At 48.8% G+C, this 18,489-nt stretch overlaps 1 protein-coding gene across 15 annotated transcripts in view; it reads right to left on the reverse strand.

Annotated features, from left to right (window-relative positions):
- Window positions 1–18,489, reverse strand: part of ITPR1 (inositol 1,4,5-trisphosphate receptor type 1) — a 163,374-nt gene that overhangs the window by 32,940 nt on the left and 111,945 nt on the right. For all 15 annotated transcript variants that reach the window (XM_085590251.1, XM_085590248.1, XM_085590254.1 and 12 more), the window contains 5 exons: window positions 8,262–8,442; window positions 7,426–7,679; window positions 3,484–3,684; window positions 2,261–2,371; window positions 886–981 (listed from right to left, as the gene is read on the reverse strand). In XM_085590251.1, the coding sequence (XP_085446377.1) occupies window positions 886–981; window positions 2,261–2,371; window positions 3,484–3,684; window positions 7,426–7,679; window positions 8,262–8,442 (843 nt within the window). The remainder of the gene's footprint in view (window positions 1–885; window positions 982–2,260; window positions 2,372–3,483; window positions 3,685–7,425; window positions 7,680–8,261; window positions 8,443–18,489) is intronic.

Genomic DNA, 18,489 nt, shown 5'->3' on the forward strand with positions numbered 1-18,489 from the left:
GATTAACTCAATGGGAAGAAATGCTGATGTCTGACTCCATCTCAGAAGGCTGAATGATTTCTGTATTCTAACTACACTATAACACATCAATATACTATTTAAAGGAGATACTAAAACTACAAACCTACTTGTTCTAACTCCCATATCTAACAAATCGTGACCCTCTCTCTAAGAGCCCAGCCCCAGGTGGGTTGGATTGGCCACCAGGCTCACACAATCCTCACCAGAATCCAACCAAGCCATCACCCCAGGTAAACAATTCTCCAAACACATTTTACATGGGAAAACAAGGAGCAGAAATAGAAATTGATTTCTCTTTCTTCTCTCTGTGCTCCTCTATGAAAAACCCTGAGAGAGAGAAGCGTGTGCCTGCCACAGGCAAGGAGAGGAGGCTCAGGCAGAGGTGGAGGCTGCTGAGGGCAGCACACGCTTGGGATGCTCCAAGGGAGGTCAGTGGATTTCTCAGCATCCAGGATAAACTGACTCAGCTTCAGCCCAGCTCACTGGCTCAACAAACTGAACTTCACGTTTCCCTGAAGGTAACATGTTCCAGGCCACCCTCTCTGCACCCGAGTCACGTTCTGAGCCCAGCTCCAGTGCAGCCCTGTGGACGAGTCAATGGTGCTTGGGCTGTGCTTCTCCTGCTTGTATTTTCACCATTTCTTTCATGAACCAGCCCCCAAACCCTGCTGGGGCTCACTGGACAGCTCAGGGGCCACAAGGGATTGTCACTTCTCTGTCTCGTGTTTTCACCATTTCTTTCATGAACCAGCCCCCAAACCCTGCTGGGGCTCACTGGACAGCTCGGGGGCCACAAGGGATTGTCACTTCTCTGTCTCCTGTGCAGATGAGCTGTCAGGAGCTGGGGAGGGATCCAGGACTCACCAGCTCCTTGGGCCTCATGTTGTAGAGGATCCTCTCTGCGTTCTCACTGTCGTGCCTGCTCTCCATGATGGCCAGGAGCAGCTTGGAAGCGTTGTTCTGAGGGCAGGGAAAAGTGATGGAATCACTGCCAGGAGCCAAAAAATGAGGGTCCCCAGCCTGAGGGGCACCACTGTGCTGCCAGAAGGGTTTCAGGGACACGGGTCCCACGGCAGCAGCCACTGAGGCAGAGTGTGGCAGCCCAGGGCTCTCTCAGCCTCACCTCACCAAGCCCTCCCTCTCCTCTAATTACCGACCTACACAACTCAGCAGAGTTTTTTAGCAGTTTATTCCCCAAACCCTGCTTATTGAAAGACATCCAGTTAACCCCAGCTGAGGTTGAAATTTCTAAAAGTGCTGCTGTTCCATGCTCATGTTGTTTTGTTTTGATTTAAGGATACTGCAGTATCACCACAGGCTCTGAGCTCCCAAATGGTGCAGCTCAGCTCTGCTGAAGATGCTGCTGATTAAATCAAGGGACAGCCAGGGCTGAACACACAGATGTGCTTTGCTGCTTTTAGCTGAAATCACTCTGCAGTCTGCTCACGCCAAGGAACACAGGGAGGAAATGGGAAACTACCACAAGGCACCAGACTACTTTAATACGAACAATTAAGATTAAAATCCATCATGCCTGACAATAAAACCCAATAAAAGTATTTAATTTTGAAGTATAATGCTAATCGAGTCTAAAAGCATTTTTTATTTACAATAATAAAAAACCCACATTACCCATAATAATGGTGTGAGTCGGCAACGGAAAACAAGGAGACACTGCAGTGTCAGGCAGGGCAATAAGTCAGAAAGGAATATTTCTCAAGCACTGGCTGAAGCAAGAGTGCTCTGAGAATGCTGTTGCTAGAGGGAAACTTGCTCGTGTGTTTCTGTGTTTTGAAACCAGCAGCGGGGCTAATTATTTCAGCATTAATATGGACAGCCATAAAGAATTGTTGATTTAATGTCAACCTATTAAACAACACCAATAAAGTGTTAGGAAAGGAGTTGCAACGTGAGAAATTTCACTTCCACTGTCCACGTAAAAGCTCAGTGCCAAATAAAAGTTTTCATCAGCTTTAGATTCTTTACAGGAAGTGATTTTAGGATTCCTCTGCATATTCTGACTGCCTGCATCCCCCATGTGAGAACTGGTGGCTCCAAGTCATCATTTCAAAGATGAAATACCTGTGACAAACAATCTTTGGGCACTGCCTGCAGCTCAGTGACATATGTAATTTTTGGGCACTTCTGAATGTTGGGATATAATGAACTCCCAGATAATTTTAACAGTAAAATCACGTTTTATCCCACTGTTAATGCTCTGTTAAGAGCATTCACTTGCCTTCAGCTCCAACACGAGGTCCATCCTCTTCTTTCCCAGAGGGTTGATGTCATTGAGAATTAATGCTGTGATGATGTCAATGCCGTTGGACTCGTGGGTAGCAATGCAGTTCTGTCCAAAGAAAAGTCATCAGGCTTCACTAATTGCCTGCACTGCAAACACAGCCCAGGCTGTGACCCCTCCAGAGCAGCAGAGTCCCTCTGCCATCCCCTCCTGGGCTGAAAACTGCACAGACAGCTCCAGGCAGTGCAACAACAAAAGACTGCAGGCATTTTGTCCCAAGCTTTTCCTCTCCTCAGCCATGGTCCTACTGGAGCCCCTGGCCTCAGGAAACATGGAGAACCACAGCTGATAAATGAAGCATTTCCATGCCAAAGTGAGCAGGCTGGAGGAACAGTGTTTTACTGAGATTAGGGAGAGTTTTCTTTATTACAAACATGCCAATCAACACCTACTTCAGCGCAGTCTACACAAAAAAAGGGAATTTCCGTAACCTCCTGCCTACCCTTCACCCTGCCCTTGGAATGCTCTGTACCTAAAATGTACAAACAGCAGCTTGCTGGCTTCAAAATCCAGAGAGAGCCCTGCTCTGTCAGTGAACTCCACACTGAGAACACCTAAAGGGTTTTATTCCACCAGATCCAGAGAGCAGAGGGACACTGACAATTCCCCCTGGCATGCACAGCCTCACACATTCTCTTGCAGAGACAAGAAAGACACAAAGATCACATTCCAGGCTTTCAGGACAATATTATGGTTCAATTAATAAGGAAATGGAGAGAATAAGCAGAAACTGGCACAGGGTGCCCAGAGCAGCTGTGGCTGCCCTGGATCCCTGGCAGTGCCCAAGGCCAGGTTGGACACTGGGGCTGGAGCACCTGGGACGGTGGGAGGTGTCCCTGCCATGGCAGGGCTGGCACTAGGTGGGATTTGGGGTCCCTCCAACCCAGCCTATTCTGGGATTATATAAAGTACAGCAATTCCCCACTCTCCCTGTCCAATTTAATGAAACAGATCTTAGCAAAGCAGAAATACTTCTACTGCTTTGAGTGCTTCAACTCCACAGAGTGGGCCCTGAGAGAGACAAGTTGATTATGAGGAGTTTATAAAAATCCTCCAACCTGGGGGGAAATCAAATGGACAGTGTTGTAAGACAACAGCAGGCCAGCAGAGCTGGGGCCCAGGGAGAAAGGGGATGCATTTCCCAGCTCTGGGGTCGTTACCTGGTTCTCGTGGCAGGGCCCCTGACAGTACTCAGTCAAACTTTCCAGCGTCTGGTTGATCAGTGCCACGTTCTTCTCATTTATATACAGACCCAGAAGTCCAAGTCCCCCAGTTGTGCTCCCACAGATGCAGTCCAGGAACTGCAGGGTCTCACACACCAGGTTGTAGTTTGTCTTGTTGTTCTGGCAGCGTAGGAAATTCTGTGAGGAGAGTGTCAAAGACATAAGGGAGGGGGAAAACCATGCAAAATGCTGTTTGGCTGATAGTATTTATTAAGTTCATCCATCCCCAATTCCACTGCATGCTGGATTCTCTGGCTCACTGTACAAGCCCTTAAGCCTCTTTCCAGGGCTTATTTGCAATGTGCTGCTCTCCTGAGCAGCTGTACAGAAGTGAACAGAGTGCATCCCATGAACAGAGAGATCCATCAGAGCCTGACACACCCAGCACAGAACAGGCACTCTGGAAACTCTCTGGAGCCTGGGAGCTTCACTCCCCCTGCTGCACCTCCCTGCCGAGCATCACTCAAGGCTCCCTCCTCCCAGACCTCTCCTGATTCCCTGGCTGGGGCCTCAGAGCAGCTCCACCTGCACAAGAGGGACCCGAGTGCACACCTTGAAGGAAGGTGCCTTAAAATGGAATTCTCTCCATTGTATTTCTTTCCACATAATTATTGTGATTCCTGCATGAAGCTGCTGATTCGGAGCAGCTCCTCTAATGAAAAGCCAGGTTTGCCACCATGGATTTAACAGCTTTCTGCTCTCCTATATTCCAAATGAAGAAAAGCACCAAACCCACCCAAAACTGAAGGACAGCTAATGAAAACCAATCTCCCAGTGACTCAGATGCTGTTTGCCAGTGCATTCCCAGCAGTGCTGCAAAGATTAGCAGCCACGACCACTTGCTTTTCCCTGAAGTTTTAGCAGGAAAACTCTTACTTAGCTTAATTCTAGCAGGTAACAACAATTCCAGAGTGAAAAAGCCCTCAGAGGAACTGGAGCCTTGGAATATGGAACCAGCAGGGTCTTTCCTGCCAGCCCAGGGAGCAGCACTGGTCCCTGGCTGTCTCTGCCTGAGTCAGACTAATGAGTCTTTTAAGGCAAACAGAGAGAAATTGCAGATTCAATGGAAGGAGAAGCTAAAAAAGGAAAACGCTGTCTATGAATGCAGACTAAAGGTGACAGTGATTCAGCACATTTCAGCTGATTGCTCATTTAGTATCCTGACTTCTGATTACCTTGTCAGAATGTAAAAAAGGTTGATCCTACAGAAATCGGAGCTTGTGTCTTCCCTCCAGGAAAAAAAAGCAAAATGAAAGGGTAATACCCAAAGGGAGGGAGCAAAATGCTCCCTGGCTGCTGCACAGCATTTATTCTGATTGCAGCTAAGCTTGTACCTGAGCTGCTTGAGCCACAGCCAGTAAGGAGACAAGAGGAATGAGGCACATTGTTAGGCTGAAACAAGGGGAAGGAAAAAATTGTACAGAACAAACCCCTGCTGCACTGTGAGAAACTGCCCCAGGGAGTGTCTGCTGCTGTCTCAGCCAGGACAGAGGGAACTCTTCATTTTCAGTCACCCAGAGCAGCTCACAGTGGGAACACAGCTCTTCAGTGCTGAGCGTGCCATCCGCTGCTCCCCGTGGGAATGACCCCGAGGTGTGCACCCTCTGACAGACCCTGCACCCAGAACCACAGGCAGCTCCAGCTAGAACACGTGGGAAGCCTGCATCCACCCGCTCATCCCAGTCCTTGCATTCATCTGGAGAAGGTTCTGCAGCAACTCCAGCCCCATGGAGAGCTGTGGAACAGCATCCACATGGAGCAGACTGGGGCTGTACTTGGGAAGGGAAGCTGCCTGATGCAGAGGGCACAGCACTGCAGCTGCCCCAGCACCCAGAGTCCTCCTCCTCCTCCTCTCTGAAGCACAGCAGCTCCTCCAGCATGGTTGGCACTGCCCTGTGTTTGCCCATCAGCTGCCAGCAGCCTGGAAAGGCTCGGTGTGCCCAGCACACCTGCCTGCTGCAGGTGATCCCAACTCCCTCCTCACTCAATGTAACGTGCCGTTCTGGAGACACTCAGCTTCCTGCAGAGCCCTTCCCTGTTCCCTTAGGCAGCGAGTCCTCTGGCACTACTGCAGGGAGCTCAGTTACAGGTACCAGCTGCAGACACCAAGATTTTGGAGGATCAGACACTTCTGCCTTCCCTTTGGGGCTGAGAGAAGGACAAACCTCGAGGCAGGCAGGCAGCAAGAGGATTACACTGGAAAAGCTGTTCTGCTTTTTTTTTTTTTTTTTTGCTGTTACAAAGAGAAATCCCTTTTTCTCTAGAGCTGCCTACAGCTACCTGCTGTTTGGGAAATGGAATTGTTCAGGACGGGGAAGAGCTCAGGCCAAGTTTCTGCACTGGCTGGAATTCAAGTGTGCTCCTATAGCTGCCCTGGCGGATCCTGCGCCTGCGGTTTGGAGCCGTGCCACGGGAACCGACACCGCCAGCGGCAGGAAAATCCTCTGACAAAACACACATCAAAGGGCTCTTTTTCTTTAAAATGAGAGAAAGGCTGATGTATGTAATAACCCGGGCACTCAGAGATGCTCCCAGAAGGTTTCCGTGCAGCTGGGATCCCAGGGCTGCCGGGGCATTCCTGCTCAGAGGAAGCGATTTGGCAGCTCCGCAAAGCAAAGCTCTCACGCAGGGTCCCACGCTCCTGCTGGCCACGGAACAATGGGCAATCACGGCAATTATTGCTCTTTATGAGGGCATTTAGCACATTGTACAGCGCCCCACCAGCTCCTCGATCCCAACCCGGCAGCACTGAACAAAAACCATCTGAACTGCAGCCCCTTTGTAAGGGGGAACCTGCTCTGGGTCCCTGGAATTCCACAAACACATCCCAGGGCAGCACAGGACACCGAGGCTGCCAGGACCTTTGGACACTGCCAACTCCAACCCCTGTCACGAGGCAGCTGGAGCAGAGCCTGGCCTGTCCTCTCCACGTCCCCCATCAGGTGTCTGCACACATGGGGAGAGATCCTGACACTTTTCCTCTCCAGCCTGACCTCTCCCAGCTCCCCCTGCCTCTCCTTGCCCATCAGATGCTCCAGTCCCATGGTCACTCTGAGACTGCCTGCTGGATTTGGGGACCCAGAATTCCACATGGAGCCTGGGGTGTCCAGCTTGTTTCAACATCTCCCATCCCAATTCTCCACCAAGGGTAGGACTCCCTTGCTGCAGACCTCACCAGGGTCTCAGGGATGTAGGGTTGGTGAAGGCCAGTCCTACAGGTAAGGGGCAAACTGAAGGTGGCACTGAGCTCCCTGACCTTCTCGTGTCCTCTGTCACCAGGGGCTGTGCCCATTCCACAGCAAACCCTCCTCTGCGGATACAAACTGGAAATCCTTCTCACTGCCCTTCATGTCCCTCAGCAGATTCACCTCCAGCTGAGGCTTTCCTAACAGCTTCACCATGTGTACAACTCTAGCTAGCTACATGAACAGATTCTAGAAAACCCAGGAGAACCTGGTTACTGGAAAGTTGGGTTTGAAGGCTGATGGAACCAAAGTCCCAATGCCCTCTTCATTTTCCTACATGATCTTTCTTTCTCTCTTTCATTCTCTCTTTCTTTCCCTCCCCTCTCAAAAGCAAATCAGTAACTTCACAGTACAACACCTGCTTGCTTTCAACGTATACTTTTTAAAAGCCTCCAGAAGTGTTGATCCCATCACCTTTAATGTATGTACCTTTCAAAGACCACTGCACAACTGGATTTGCTTGTATCAGCCCAGCAAGGTGTAAGTACTTTTTTTTTTCTGGATTAACGTCAAGACCAAAGAGAATAATTGGTCACATAATCCATTTAAAAAAGGCCTGGGATTAGGGATAATGGTATGGCAGCAGTGAGTGCACGGGGCACTCTGAGCACAGCTGCCCGGAACCAGGCGGTACCTGCAAGTCCCGGTTGTGGTTTTCACAGAGCAGCTGCAGGAAGCGCAGGATGGGCTGCATGATGGAGATGACAGCACTCATCTCCAGCTCATCTTTGCTCTTGTCTGCTGCAGCCTGGGCTCCCTCCCCTGCTGAGAAGTGCTCCTCGGGGTCGGCCTCTCTCCGGTAGGCGTTGTACGCCTTGCGCGTGGCCGCGGACGCCTCCAGCAGCTGGTCCCGCACCTCCTCGGTGATCTGGCTCATGGGCTCCCTCACTGCAACACACCAGCACACATCTTCCTCAGGGAGCTGCAGAAGGAGGGCCAGGAAATCTGTCTGGAAGCTTCACCCGCAGGCCCAGCTGCTGAGCAGCAGCTCTTTGGTGAGTACGTTTATGGTGTAGGCGAGGGGCTCGTGCCACGCCCTGCACTTCGTACCCCAGCCACAGCAGGGTTACACATTTGGGATTAACTGGTTAGGGCACACACATCTAGCACTAGCAGGAGTTATGCTAAAAGGACCTGCTTCAGAACAAAATTAGGATTTCTTCACTTTTTGTCAGAGAAGGCACTGACCACAACCCACTGCTCGGGGTTGTTTTTATGGATCAGATTTGGGCAGCTTGTCATGAGACAAGGCAGCAGAGTCTCAGCTCAAAAAGACTTTTCCAAGTTTCAACAGCACAACCTCACAAATGGATGAAGAGGGGAAGAAGCTCTCAAAATCCTGAGCCAGGGCACCACTGATCTCTGAACTTTGCTCTGTGGGATCAGAGATCAGAGCATTATTGCATCAACTGAAATGAGTTTAAAACACAAACTCCCTGCCACTCCAGAAGGGGAGTGACTGGGGATTACCTCTTTTCCTGTTGGGGACATCTCTGTCCGAGTCTTCATCTTTCTTTTTGTTTCCTAAGTCACTGGTGTTGACTGTGACAGTTGCCTTGATTTCTTGCTGTGCCACTTTCATGCGGTCATAAAAAACCTTAAAGAACTTCTCAGATTTCTTATCTTCCGTCAGTCGGCAGAAGAAGGAATGCTACAAGAGAAAAGGAACAGCATCTGTAGCTCCACACACAGGTCTGAATCCAGACAATTCCACCTTTCTGCACTGTGTGGTATCCTGCAGGACTGGGAGCTTCATTAGTTGTCAGTAGTCTGAAACTCACAGCAATAGAAACTCAAAGTTTATTGTGAAGCAGCCCCAGTGTCTCAGCTTGGTTAGATCCCTCATTAACAACTTCAAATGCAGATTTAAAGAGAAGTGAGGGCAATAAATCATACCAGGCTGATAAAATTGGGCAGCACACCTCACTCTCAACAAGGGAGATAAGGTAAGTACAGGAATTAAGGTAAGAAGAAGGGAATTCCCTATAATTTGATTATCGGTGCAGAAACAAAACAGTATGGGCAAAATAAAGAAGAAGAACTGTCCCCTGCCTTCCCACACTCAAATCCAAGGGACTGTGACTCACAACATGCAAAGCCAATGGTAATCACAGTCCCAAAATGTACAAACAGGGTGATCCCATGAGGGACATCTCGTGCTGAGCTTCCCCTGCCCTGCCTGCAGCAGCCTCCTTAAAACTCCTTTTAGTTCCCACTCCAATATATCTTTAAGTGACAGAAGAACTCAAAGCAACTGACTACTTTTAAGAAGGTTTATTACTCTTCTTCTGCACATATGTGCACAGAGACAGAAAGTTCTCCCTAAAATCGAGGAGAATACAAATCATGCACAGGTCAAGAAGGAGCCAACACAGTGAGCGATCAGACAACTCCTGATGAAACCAATATGCTGCTACATAAATCAGGACCAGAGCTTAAACACGACTGAAGGATGAACTTGTAAGTGGGTCACCTTATGCAGAGCATTATGAAATTAGTTAGCATTCTGCAGCGGCTCGCCATCCAACAGCTTTACATGATGAATAGGAATGAAGCCTGATTTATTGAGAAAACAAATTAAAATGGGAACAGCAATATATCCTGCCCGCTCCGCTGCGGAGCACACGGGGCCGTGGCTGCTGCTGCCTTTGATCACTCCCCAGCAGCTGCACGGAGAACACACAGAGTGACTTTGAACACTCCCAGAGCCCTGCCTTTGATTACAGCCAGAGCAGGAGCGTGGCTATTTAAAGAACGTGGTCAATATTCACGAGCTATCCCTCCCACCACTGCAACACCTGCCCTTAGCACCTCAGGTAAACTCTGAAGATTGTGTTTATTTCTGCTGATTAGCAGAGAGGAGGGAAAGGAAACAGCCTTTGGGACAGACATCCCAAATCCAGCCACACCAGTACCCCCTCCTGACACCCACCCAGAGCGCAGCAAAGCAGAGGTGTCAGGGACTGCAGGACATGCCCTCTGCCCAAACACTGCTGGGCCCGTGGGGTGCCCAGGGTGATCTGGGTGCCCAGCTCATTTATTAGCATTGGTACAGTAAAAATAAAATAAAATAAAAATCCAAGACTTTCTAGCAACAATTTGATTGTTTTCTCATAATGTTTTCTCACAATGTTTTCCCATGACTTTAAACTGAACGAGGGCTGACTTAGGTTAGATATACGTAAGAAATTCTTCCCTGTGAAGGGGGTGAGGCTGACCAACAACCCCTCAATAACTGGGTGGTTGAGGCAGCCAAGCCTGAACTAACTCTGTGACTTGGTGGCTACAGGGACAGGGAGAGGAAGAGTTTGTATCTAAGGATATCTTGGAAATTTCACTCTACAGAGACTACAAATAGTAACAACAACAACGATAATTTACAGACAGACCAGCAGAAACCACAGGCCAAACACTTTCCGAAAAATTTGGTTGTCAGGCAGCGATGGCCATGACCCAGCTGTCACATCTGCAGAGCCCAGACAGGAGGAATTTCCCTGTGATGAAGCTGTGCTGAAGGAAAAGCCTTTTTCTAATGAACCACACCAAAGAAATACCTTTTATGAGAGTAATTACGTCTTGCTGACAGACTTGATTTTTGTCGTCTTTTCAAGCTTCTTAACTGAGTTTCCACTGCACTTCAGAGAAAAAAAACCCAAATGAAAGGAGCATTTCCAGTAAAGCTTCTTGTGCATGCTGTGCATACTCTGAAGGGGTGTCACCAAATGATTGTTTCAGTTTAGGTCAGGATGCCTAACACCTTCACACATATGAATCAACCACATGCCAGCTCCCAAAGATACTGTATTTTAAGAGGTGTGATCTCGCAAGTTGCGCTTGAGCAGGTAACGGGTGGTGATAATTATGACAGAAATCCTAAAATCTTATTTACAGATATAGCCTCAAAGCAGAAAGTGGAGAAAACTCCCTTTTTAAAACGGAAATCGAGTGGCCATTTTAGAGCACCGTCTGCTGGGGTCCTGGCTTGTGTACAGACACCACGGAACCACAGGCTGCTGAAAGAGCAAGTGTGGAGGAACAGCCAACCTCCACACTCCTGAGATTTTGAGGAACAGAGCTTTAAACATAGCCCTGACACTGCAGCATCTGACACCAGCCGTCCCTGAGGATCTGCTCCTAAAATCCTGCTGCAGGCAGGGACTGACTCCAGCTCAGAAGGCTGAATGATTTCTTTATTATTACTATAATACATTAATATACTATTTAAAGGAGATACTAAAACTACAAACCTACTTTTTTTAACTACTATATTTAACTAACTCACAACTTGCGACCCTCTCCAGAGTCCAGACACAGATTTGATTAGCTATCAAGCTCAAACAATCCTCACTAGAATCTAATCAAGCAATCACCCCAAGTGAACAATTTTCTAAACACATTCCACATAGGAAAAACAAAGAGCAGAAATAGAAATGGTTTTCTCTTTCTTCTCTCTGTACTCCTCTATAAAAAAATCCTGAGAGAGAGAAGAACGTGCCTGCCACACAAGGCCAGAGAGGGATTTGTGACAAGGGCATGGAGAGACAGGACAAGGGGAATGGCTTCCCACTGCCAGAGGGCAGGGTGAGATGGGATTTGGGGAAGAAATTCTTCCCTGTGAGGGAGGGGAGGCCCTGGCACAGGTGCCCAGAGAAACTGTGGCTGCCCTGGATCCCTGGGAGTGTCCAAGGCCATGCTGGAGCACTCTGGGCTAGTGGAAGGCGTCCCTGCCATGTCCGAGAATTGGAAGTAGATGACATTTAAGGTCACTTCCAACCCAAAGCATTCTGGCATTTGTGGCAGGCACATTCTTCTCTCTCTCAGGATTTTTTCACAGAAGAGCACAAAGGAAAGAAAGAGAAAACCATTTCTATTCCTGCTCCTTGTTTTCCCATGTGGAATGTGTTTGGAGAATTGTTTCACTGAGGCAATGGCTTGGTTGGATTCTGGTGGGGATTGTTTGAGTTGGTGGCCAATCCAACCCACCTGGGGCTGGACTCAGAGAGGGTCACAAGTTGTGAGGAGTTAGATATGACAGAAGAAGTAGGTTTGTAGTTTTAGTATCTCCTTTAGATAGTATATGAATGTATTATAGTATAGTTATAATAAAGAAATCATTCAGCCTTCTGAACTGGGGTCAGACATCATCAATTCTTCCCACTGAATTCATCTGATTTACAATAAGCATTCACACATTGTGAAACTGCATTTTATGCCAACCTTGCATTGCTGATGTCTGTCAAGTCATCACCCCTGCACAGGAGCCATGGCAGGGCTGCAGCAGCCCGGGGTTTGCCCCATGAACTCAGGCTCAGCAAAGAGCTTTACCAGTGCCCCAGCTCAGGGGAGCCCAGCAGCTCTCCAGAGCACAGGAACCAGGACAGTGCTGAGATAATGAATGGGCTGGTAATTAATGACACAGCCTCAGAAGGAAGCACAGCCCCACCCCAGTGAGCAGCAGGAGTGGCTGACAGGACAGATACTGGGAGCAAGGACATCACAGAGCTCTCCATCATTCCTCAGGAGGGAACAGCCACCTCCTGCACACATTCACTGCTCCAAGGGGATGGAAGGAGCACCCAGCACAGGCATCAATCGGCAAAGCAGCCACACCACTGCTCCTCCTGACATCCACAGTAAAGCAGAACAGAGCAGAGCAACTGATGACACCAGCTACCTGGTGGAATAACTTCCTTTCCTCTCCATCACCCAGCTCTGTTCCTCAAGGATTCCAGCCAGAAGCCTCATGCACAGCAGGACATCCCCCTTACACCTCTGCCCCTCCAGTGCACCCCATCTGGGCCCAAGGAGGTCAGTAAGCAAACCCCATCATCACCTCTGACTTCATCTCCTGGCCCACACCACAGGTGGCAGAAGAAGAGCTGCAAATCCAGAGATGGATTTCTCTGGAAAAGAAACCAAAGGTCAAGTTCCAATTGCAGGACCTTGGCCTGCTACAGGCCTGCCCACACCCTGGAGCAGCAGCAGCCCCTCGAGCTCCCTCACCAACTCTGCCTGTGTTTCATGTGTTTTTTGGAGAAAAGAATCCTGTCTTTCTTGAGCAAGTGTCAGAGATGATGAACTATGTCTGTCTATGGTCTGTTCCAGTGGTTAACAACTGCTAGAAACATGTGGTTAAGCTCTTTTTTATGCCACTAACTTCCAGTCACTAATGTTTTTTTAAGTCTGTGTCTCTTCTGTAGTTATTCCCAGGAACTTGGTCTCCTCTTCCCTTCTGACTATTTACATACTCTATGAAATGTTTACCTAACGTTTCGTGCTAAACTGAAAATACCATTTCTGCTTGCTGACTTTTTATTCAGCATTAATATCATTTTCCGTGGTGGGTATTTTTTGGCATGTTCTTAAATATTGCAAATCATTAACAAGCTGGATTGTAGAACCACATTAAAAAAAATAAATCACCAAAGAATGGGCACATTTCCTGGCATTAGCATTTAATTCTAAGACCTTTGACATATATAATATAAACAATTTCTAATGATGAGTGGAAGAGAAGCTCAGCTAACTTCCCAGCAGTTCAGGGGGGCAGGATTATGGAGGCAGGATAACCATAGGGCAGGGACAAACGCTCCTTAACGTGTCTCTCATACCAGCAGTCAGCAACAAATTGGATTTTAGCCAACAGAACTGACATCTGTCCTGTGGAGAGTGAAACCATACAGCACAGCAGTCAGGTACCTTTGTGTAAGGTGTACAGAGGACAGACCCAGGTAACTAATCCACTCTAAATGTAACTAATCCACAGTGAATTCAATGATGAGTGAGCTTGTGCCCAGTGTAGGATTGTTAAATGAGGAAAAAACCCCAAACAGGCAGCAGCTGAAAGCAGCTGATTTCTATAGCTCTTACTCTGAAAGCCTTGCCAGTTTGGGCTGTGTGTGCTGCCCCCTTTGCTGGGAACACCTTTCCCTACCCTCACCTGGCTCTGCCTCCAAGTCACGACAAGGAACAACAGTTGGATTGTTCAGCTTGACTTTCCAGCCCAGACTCCTTCCAGGCTGGGCTGTCTGACTGATCCTGTGGGAAGCAGCAGCAAAACCCAGCAGTTGAAGCGAAGTTTAAGCAGGGTTTAAGCAGGCTCTGCTCACGAAAACGAGGGGTGGCCTGGCCCGAGGCAGCCCTGGCTGCAGGAGCCACCCCGAGGTTGCCGTCAGCCCACGGAGCGTTCCCGGGGCCGCACCCTCCCTTGGAAGTTTCATCAGCCACCCAGCCCTGCCAGACCATCCCAACTCATCCCAGAGAGTTCCCCAGCAAAACAAGCTTTTGATTACCGAGAAACCAGGGAAAGCAAAGCCCCAGCAAACACCTCGGCAATTAAAGCAAGCTGCTCTAACCATCATCTCCTTCCCCGTTTCCCTAATGCCAGTGAACAGAAAATACCCCGTGAACTTGGCGAGCCAGGGAGATTGCAGAGAGGAAAGTCCCTCCAGAAGGAGGAGAAAGCTCAGTGATCTGGCTTCAACTCAGGACATTTTATTCCAACACTAGAGAGAAATCATTGCAGGGACCTCGGCTCGCTCGGGTTATCCAGCCAGGCTGCCAGCAGGAACTAATGCAAAACTTGTGTGCTACTTCATCTCTGCAGGAAGCTTGCCACCCCCAGACGACTTCGTGGAGCTGGACTACTTCAAACAAGCCACATTTTAAGGAGAACTGCACTAACACAAGCACTGAATTAAGCATAAGTGCCAACCCTCTACATTCTGCCTAAACATATTGCGAGGGCTTCCACTGCAGAGATTCCAACCTAACTCTGCTTTCCGTCCCTCCTCATTTATTTATTTTAAATATCACTAATCTCTCTCTCTCTCAATCTCTCGTATGTCCTGGCTCGCTGAGATCCATCACTTTGGGCATGAGTGATGGGTATCATTAGTCTTGCATAGCTTAAGGAAATGGCAGCTGAAATATTTCACACTGAAGATACTTCACAGTTTTAAATAAACCCATAAGGAAAATCTGCCAGAACACCTCAATTGCCTGTTTTTTTTTTTTGCAAACTGTAAAATAAACTTTGTCCTGAAAGCAGAAGGAGGACTTCCCAGCTCTATTTTCCACAAATAAGACAAACTCTCCCTGCCATGGGCATCCACTCTCCACCCTGCACAGCTCTGCTCTTTGCTGGGGGTTCTGCCCACTGATGGGAGAATGTTTTTTGGGGGTGATGAGTGTTCAGAGCCTGACCTGTGGAAATGCTGGCCTGTCCCAACCAGCTTTAAATGAGACCAGCAGCACAACTACACCAGGATGAGCCTGCACGTTCTCCTCCTGCAGCACCCAAAATCTTGTTGCAACTTAAAGTCATTTCACAGAGGAAAGCAAGAACAAACCTCACACACAGACAGTTCCCTGACACCCTCCAGAGCCAGTAGGAGCCCTTGGAAGGATGAGGTGACACTGGTGGAGGCACAGTGGGGGAACAATAGGCACAGGCATCACTGTGGGTCTGGGCTCACAGATGGCCTTGGGAGCTTGGGAGACTCCAGGATTGCCCTGCTGTCAGCACGGAGCTGATCTGGTTCCCTGTGGGAACACACAGGGCTGGGTCACTCAGCTCAGCCACGGCAGGAGCATGGATCCCATATCCCATGGCAGGAGCGTGGATCCTCTATCCTATGGCAGGAGAGTGATCCCATATTCCACGGCAGGATCGTGGATCCCATATCCCATGGCAGGAGCATGGATCCCTTTCCTCAGAGCAGAAGCATAGAGCCCATATCCCATGGCAGGGGCATGGATCCCATTCCCCAGAGCAGAATCATGGAACCCATATCCTATGGCAGAATCATGGATCCCATATCCCATGGCAGGAGTGTGGATCCTGTTCCCCACCGAACCGGCAAGTGCTGCGTAGGTGTGAGAAACAAGGAAGTCTGCAGACTCCCCAAAAGAAAAAAAGTGTAAGATCTCCTTGAGAGACAGAGGAATTAAAGAAAACCATAGCAACAAGTCAGTCCACCTACCCAAACCACCCACCCACCACCAGTTTCATTTGCTGACGCACTTCAAAAACAAGCTGGCTCCTACCCGCTCTGGAAGGTGAGCAAGCCCTGAGAGCTCATTAAATTCCCTTCTCAGCTACTCTTGTGTGCCTGCAGCTAGTGAGCAAGTGGGATATAAATAGAAGTTATATAACAGCGCTTTGTTGATTCCTGTGCTTACCAAAAAAAAAGGCAGCATGACCTTGTTTTGCTGAATAGCTTTGCCTCTGCCTGCTCCGGGAGGACTTTAATCCTGCTAGGGATCATCTTGAAAGTTTATGTTGGACCTGGATCCCATGGAGAGGAATTGGGAGAATTACCTCCCTGCTCGCTCCTTGCTGGACCAAGATCCCAGTGGAATTCTGAGAGGAGTGCCACACAGGAGGTGGTACCCAACCATGAACACCACGAGGCCACCAAGGCACAGCTGAACCCTGAGGTAGAGCCTCTTCTCCTTTTTTTCCACCTGCACTGCTCAACCGCACAGATGGGGCAACTCAGAATCCAGCAGGAAACTTTGGCAAAAAAGAGTGGAGGATGTTCTGCTCCAGGAATACTGATGGCCCAAACACACCTGGGGAAGCAGCAGGAGCTGCAGCTCAGGTGCAAAGACGAGGTGCTATCGGTACCATCTCACCTCATCCACCCTCAGTCTCACCTGTGCATCCCAGTGCCCTGAATGGAAACGGAATCTCCCCTGCAGGAAGGATTCCTCACACTGCATTATAGCAGGTTGTTTTGAACGTGGTGGTATCCAGCAGCTGTGGGACACTGAGACTTCACCGTGCTAAACACATTAAAATAAACGAGGAGGAGATGGGTGTGCTCCCACAGGCTTGGCAGCCCTGTCTCCTCACGTGCTCTGGAGCAGCAGAGCATCAGCACAGAGGTTCCTCATGGCTTCTGCAGGCCCTGTGCCTTCTCTGGAAGGCAACTCCACTGTCAAGGTCAGGATTTGCACAAGGTTTCCTTTTGGAGAGGGCTCTTTCAGAAAAGGACAAGATTTCTGCCCACAGTTGATGATGCAGGTCCTTATCAACTTTTTTTTAATATCATGTTCATGACATAATCATAATTTAAAAAGGTGTATTTTTACCTTGAGGAAAAACGCATTAAAACAGTGAAAGACACAGGCGGGTGATTGTTTAACACGTGCCAAGGGTTTGCTGGTTGTACACTGGTTTCCTAAACAGGTATCATTAAAACAGTGTTAAAAAAGATAAAACATCCTGTATCACAGAAAATTTAAGACTTGCTTTATCAATGATCAAAAGTTTTCAAGTGCTATTTGCAAAAGTTTAGTGACCCAAACACATTCTTGCCTCTGCAGCCTTTGCCATTGCATACAATTGTCTGTGCTCACTGATATCCAAGACTGCTGCAAATCTTGCAAGAAATAAAACTAATTTTAAGAGTCCAAACCACAAATTAAAGCACTATTGTGTCACTAAGCCAACATTTTACCCCACCAGTATTCCTGTAATGTTTTGCAGAGTTCCCCCACATTTGGCAGGGCAGTTGCAGCCACATAAAAAAAGAAATAAAGTGTTCCTGCAACCAAATAGGACATTTTGGTCACAGTATTTCACAGGCAGTGTCACAATGAGCTCAAGGACAAATTTCTCTTGAAGTCTCTGCTCTGTCAATCACAAGGGCTGTGCTGAGCAGCACCAGTGGCTGGTACCCTCCAGCTCTGGGTCCCTGGGTCCCCCAAGTGCCAGAAACACAAAACTGGACAGCTCTGGATTCAATTCCTTTTGTGCATCAATTCTGAAATTACGTAACAATTATCAATCACCTCTGGACAGTCGGAGGCACAGAAAAGGAGACCACAATTCCCCCTGCTGGAGCTTCCTCACTGGTGGCATGAGCAGAAATGTTGAGAAACATCAACTGAGCCCAAGTATGGAGCAAGACTAGGGTAGGATGGGAGAGTTGTGCGAGTCCAGGCCAGAATTTCCTAGCAAGCCTCACTGATGAGGAGCTGGCTGCTGAGATTTCTGTACCCATGGCACCTGTTCCAGGGATGGCACAGCCACAGCCCCCAGCCCAAGGGGGCACTCAAGGGAGGGCACAGGGATCCTCAACCAAGGAGCTCTGCAAGTTCAAACAGCTTGAAGACACGAGCCTTTTGCACTGTCACATCCCAAAAGAGCCTTGCACACACGGTGAGCCCCAAGCCACCACTCCATACAGCACAGATTCACTCTTGCTGTGCTGTGCTGGAGGCACAGCTCTCCAGTTCATCACCACCAGCTCATCGGTGCTGTCTGGAGCCAGGGTGGTCCCTGCTCCTCATCCCCTCCTCAGCTGCTTGCGGACAGAGGGCTGTGCAGCACATCCCACCATCATCCTATGCAAAGAGCAGCAACTCTGCTCAGATGCCTTCCAGCCAGGAGCAAATCCCACTTCCTGAAAAAATTCACCTTTTCCTTGTGTGCCAGCTCCCACCACCCCACCCAGGGGACAGCAGGGGGCAAAGGGGAACTGAGGCACCAGCAGAGGTGCATCGTGTCACCTTGGGGCAGCACTTAAAAACAGCCTCAAACAACCAATGCCATCAACCTCATTTCACCTCCCCCTGCTGAAAGCACCAACGTGTGCGTGTGGGTAATTTGTCACGCAAGCTGACTTTTGAGAAGATCCCTAATTAAAGGAGCAGAGTCTCCATGGAGAGGTGTTATGTAAGGGACTTT

Source organism: Lonchura striata, chromosome 12 (genome assembly GCF_050655825.1).
Source record: "Lonchura striata isolate lonStrDom1 chromosome 12, ASM5065582v1, whole genome shotgun sequence".
NCBI lineage: Eukaryota > Metazoa > Chordata > Aves > Passeriformes > Estrildidae > Lonchura > Lonchura striata.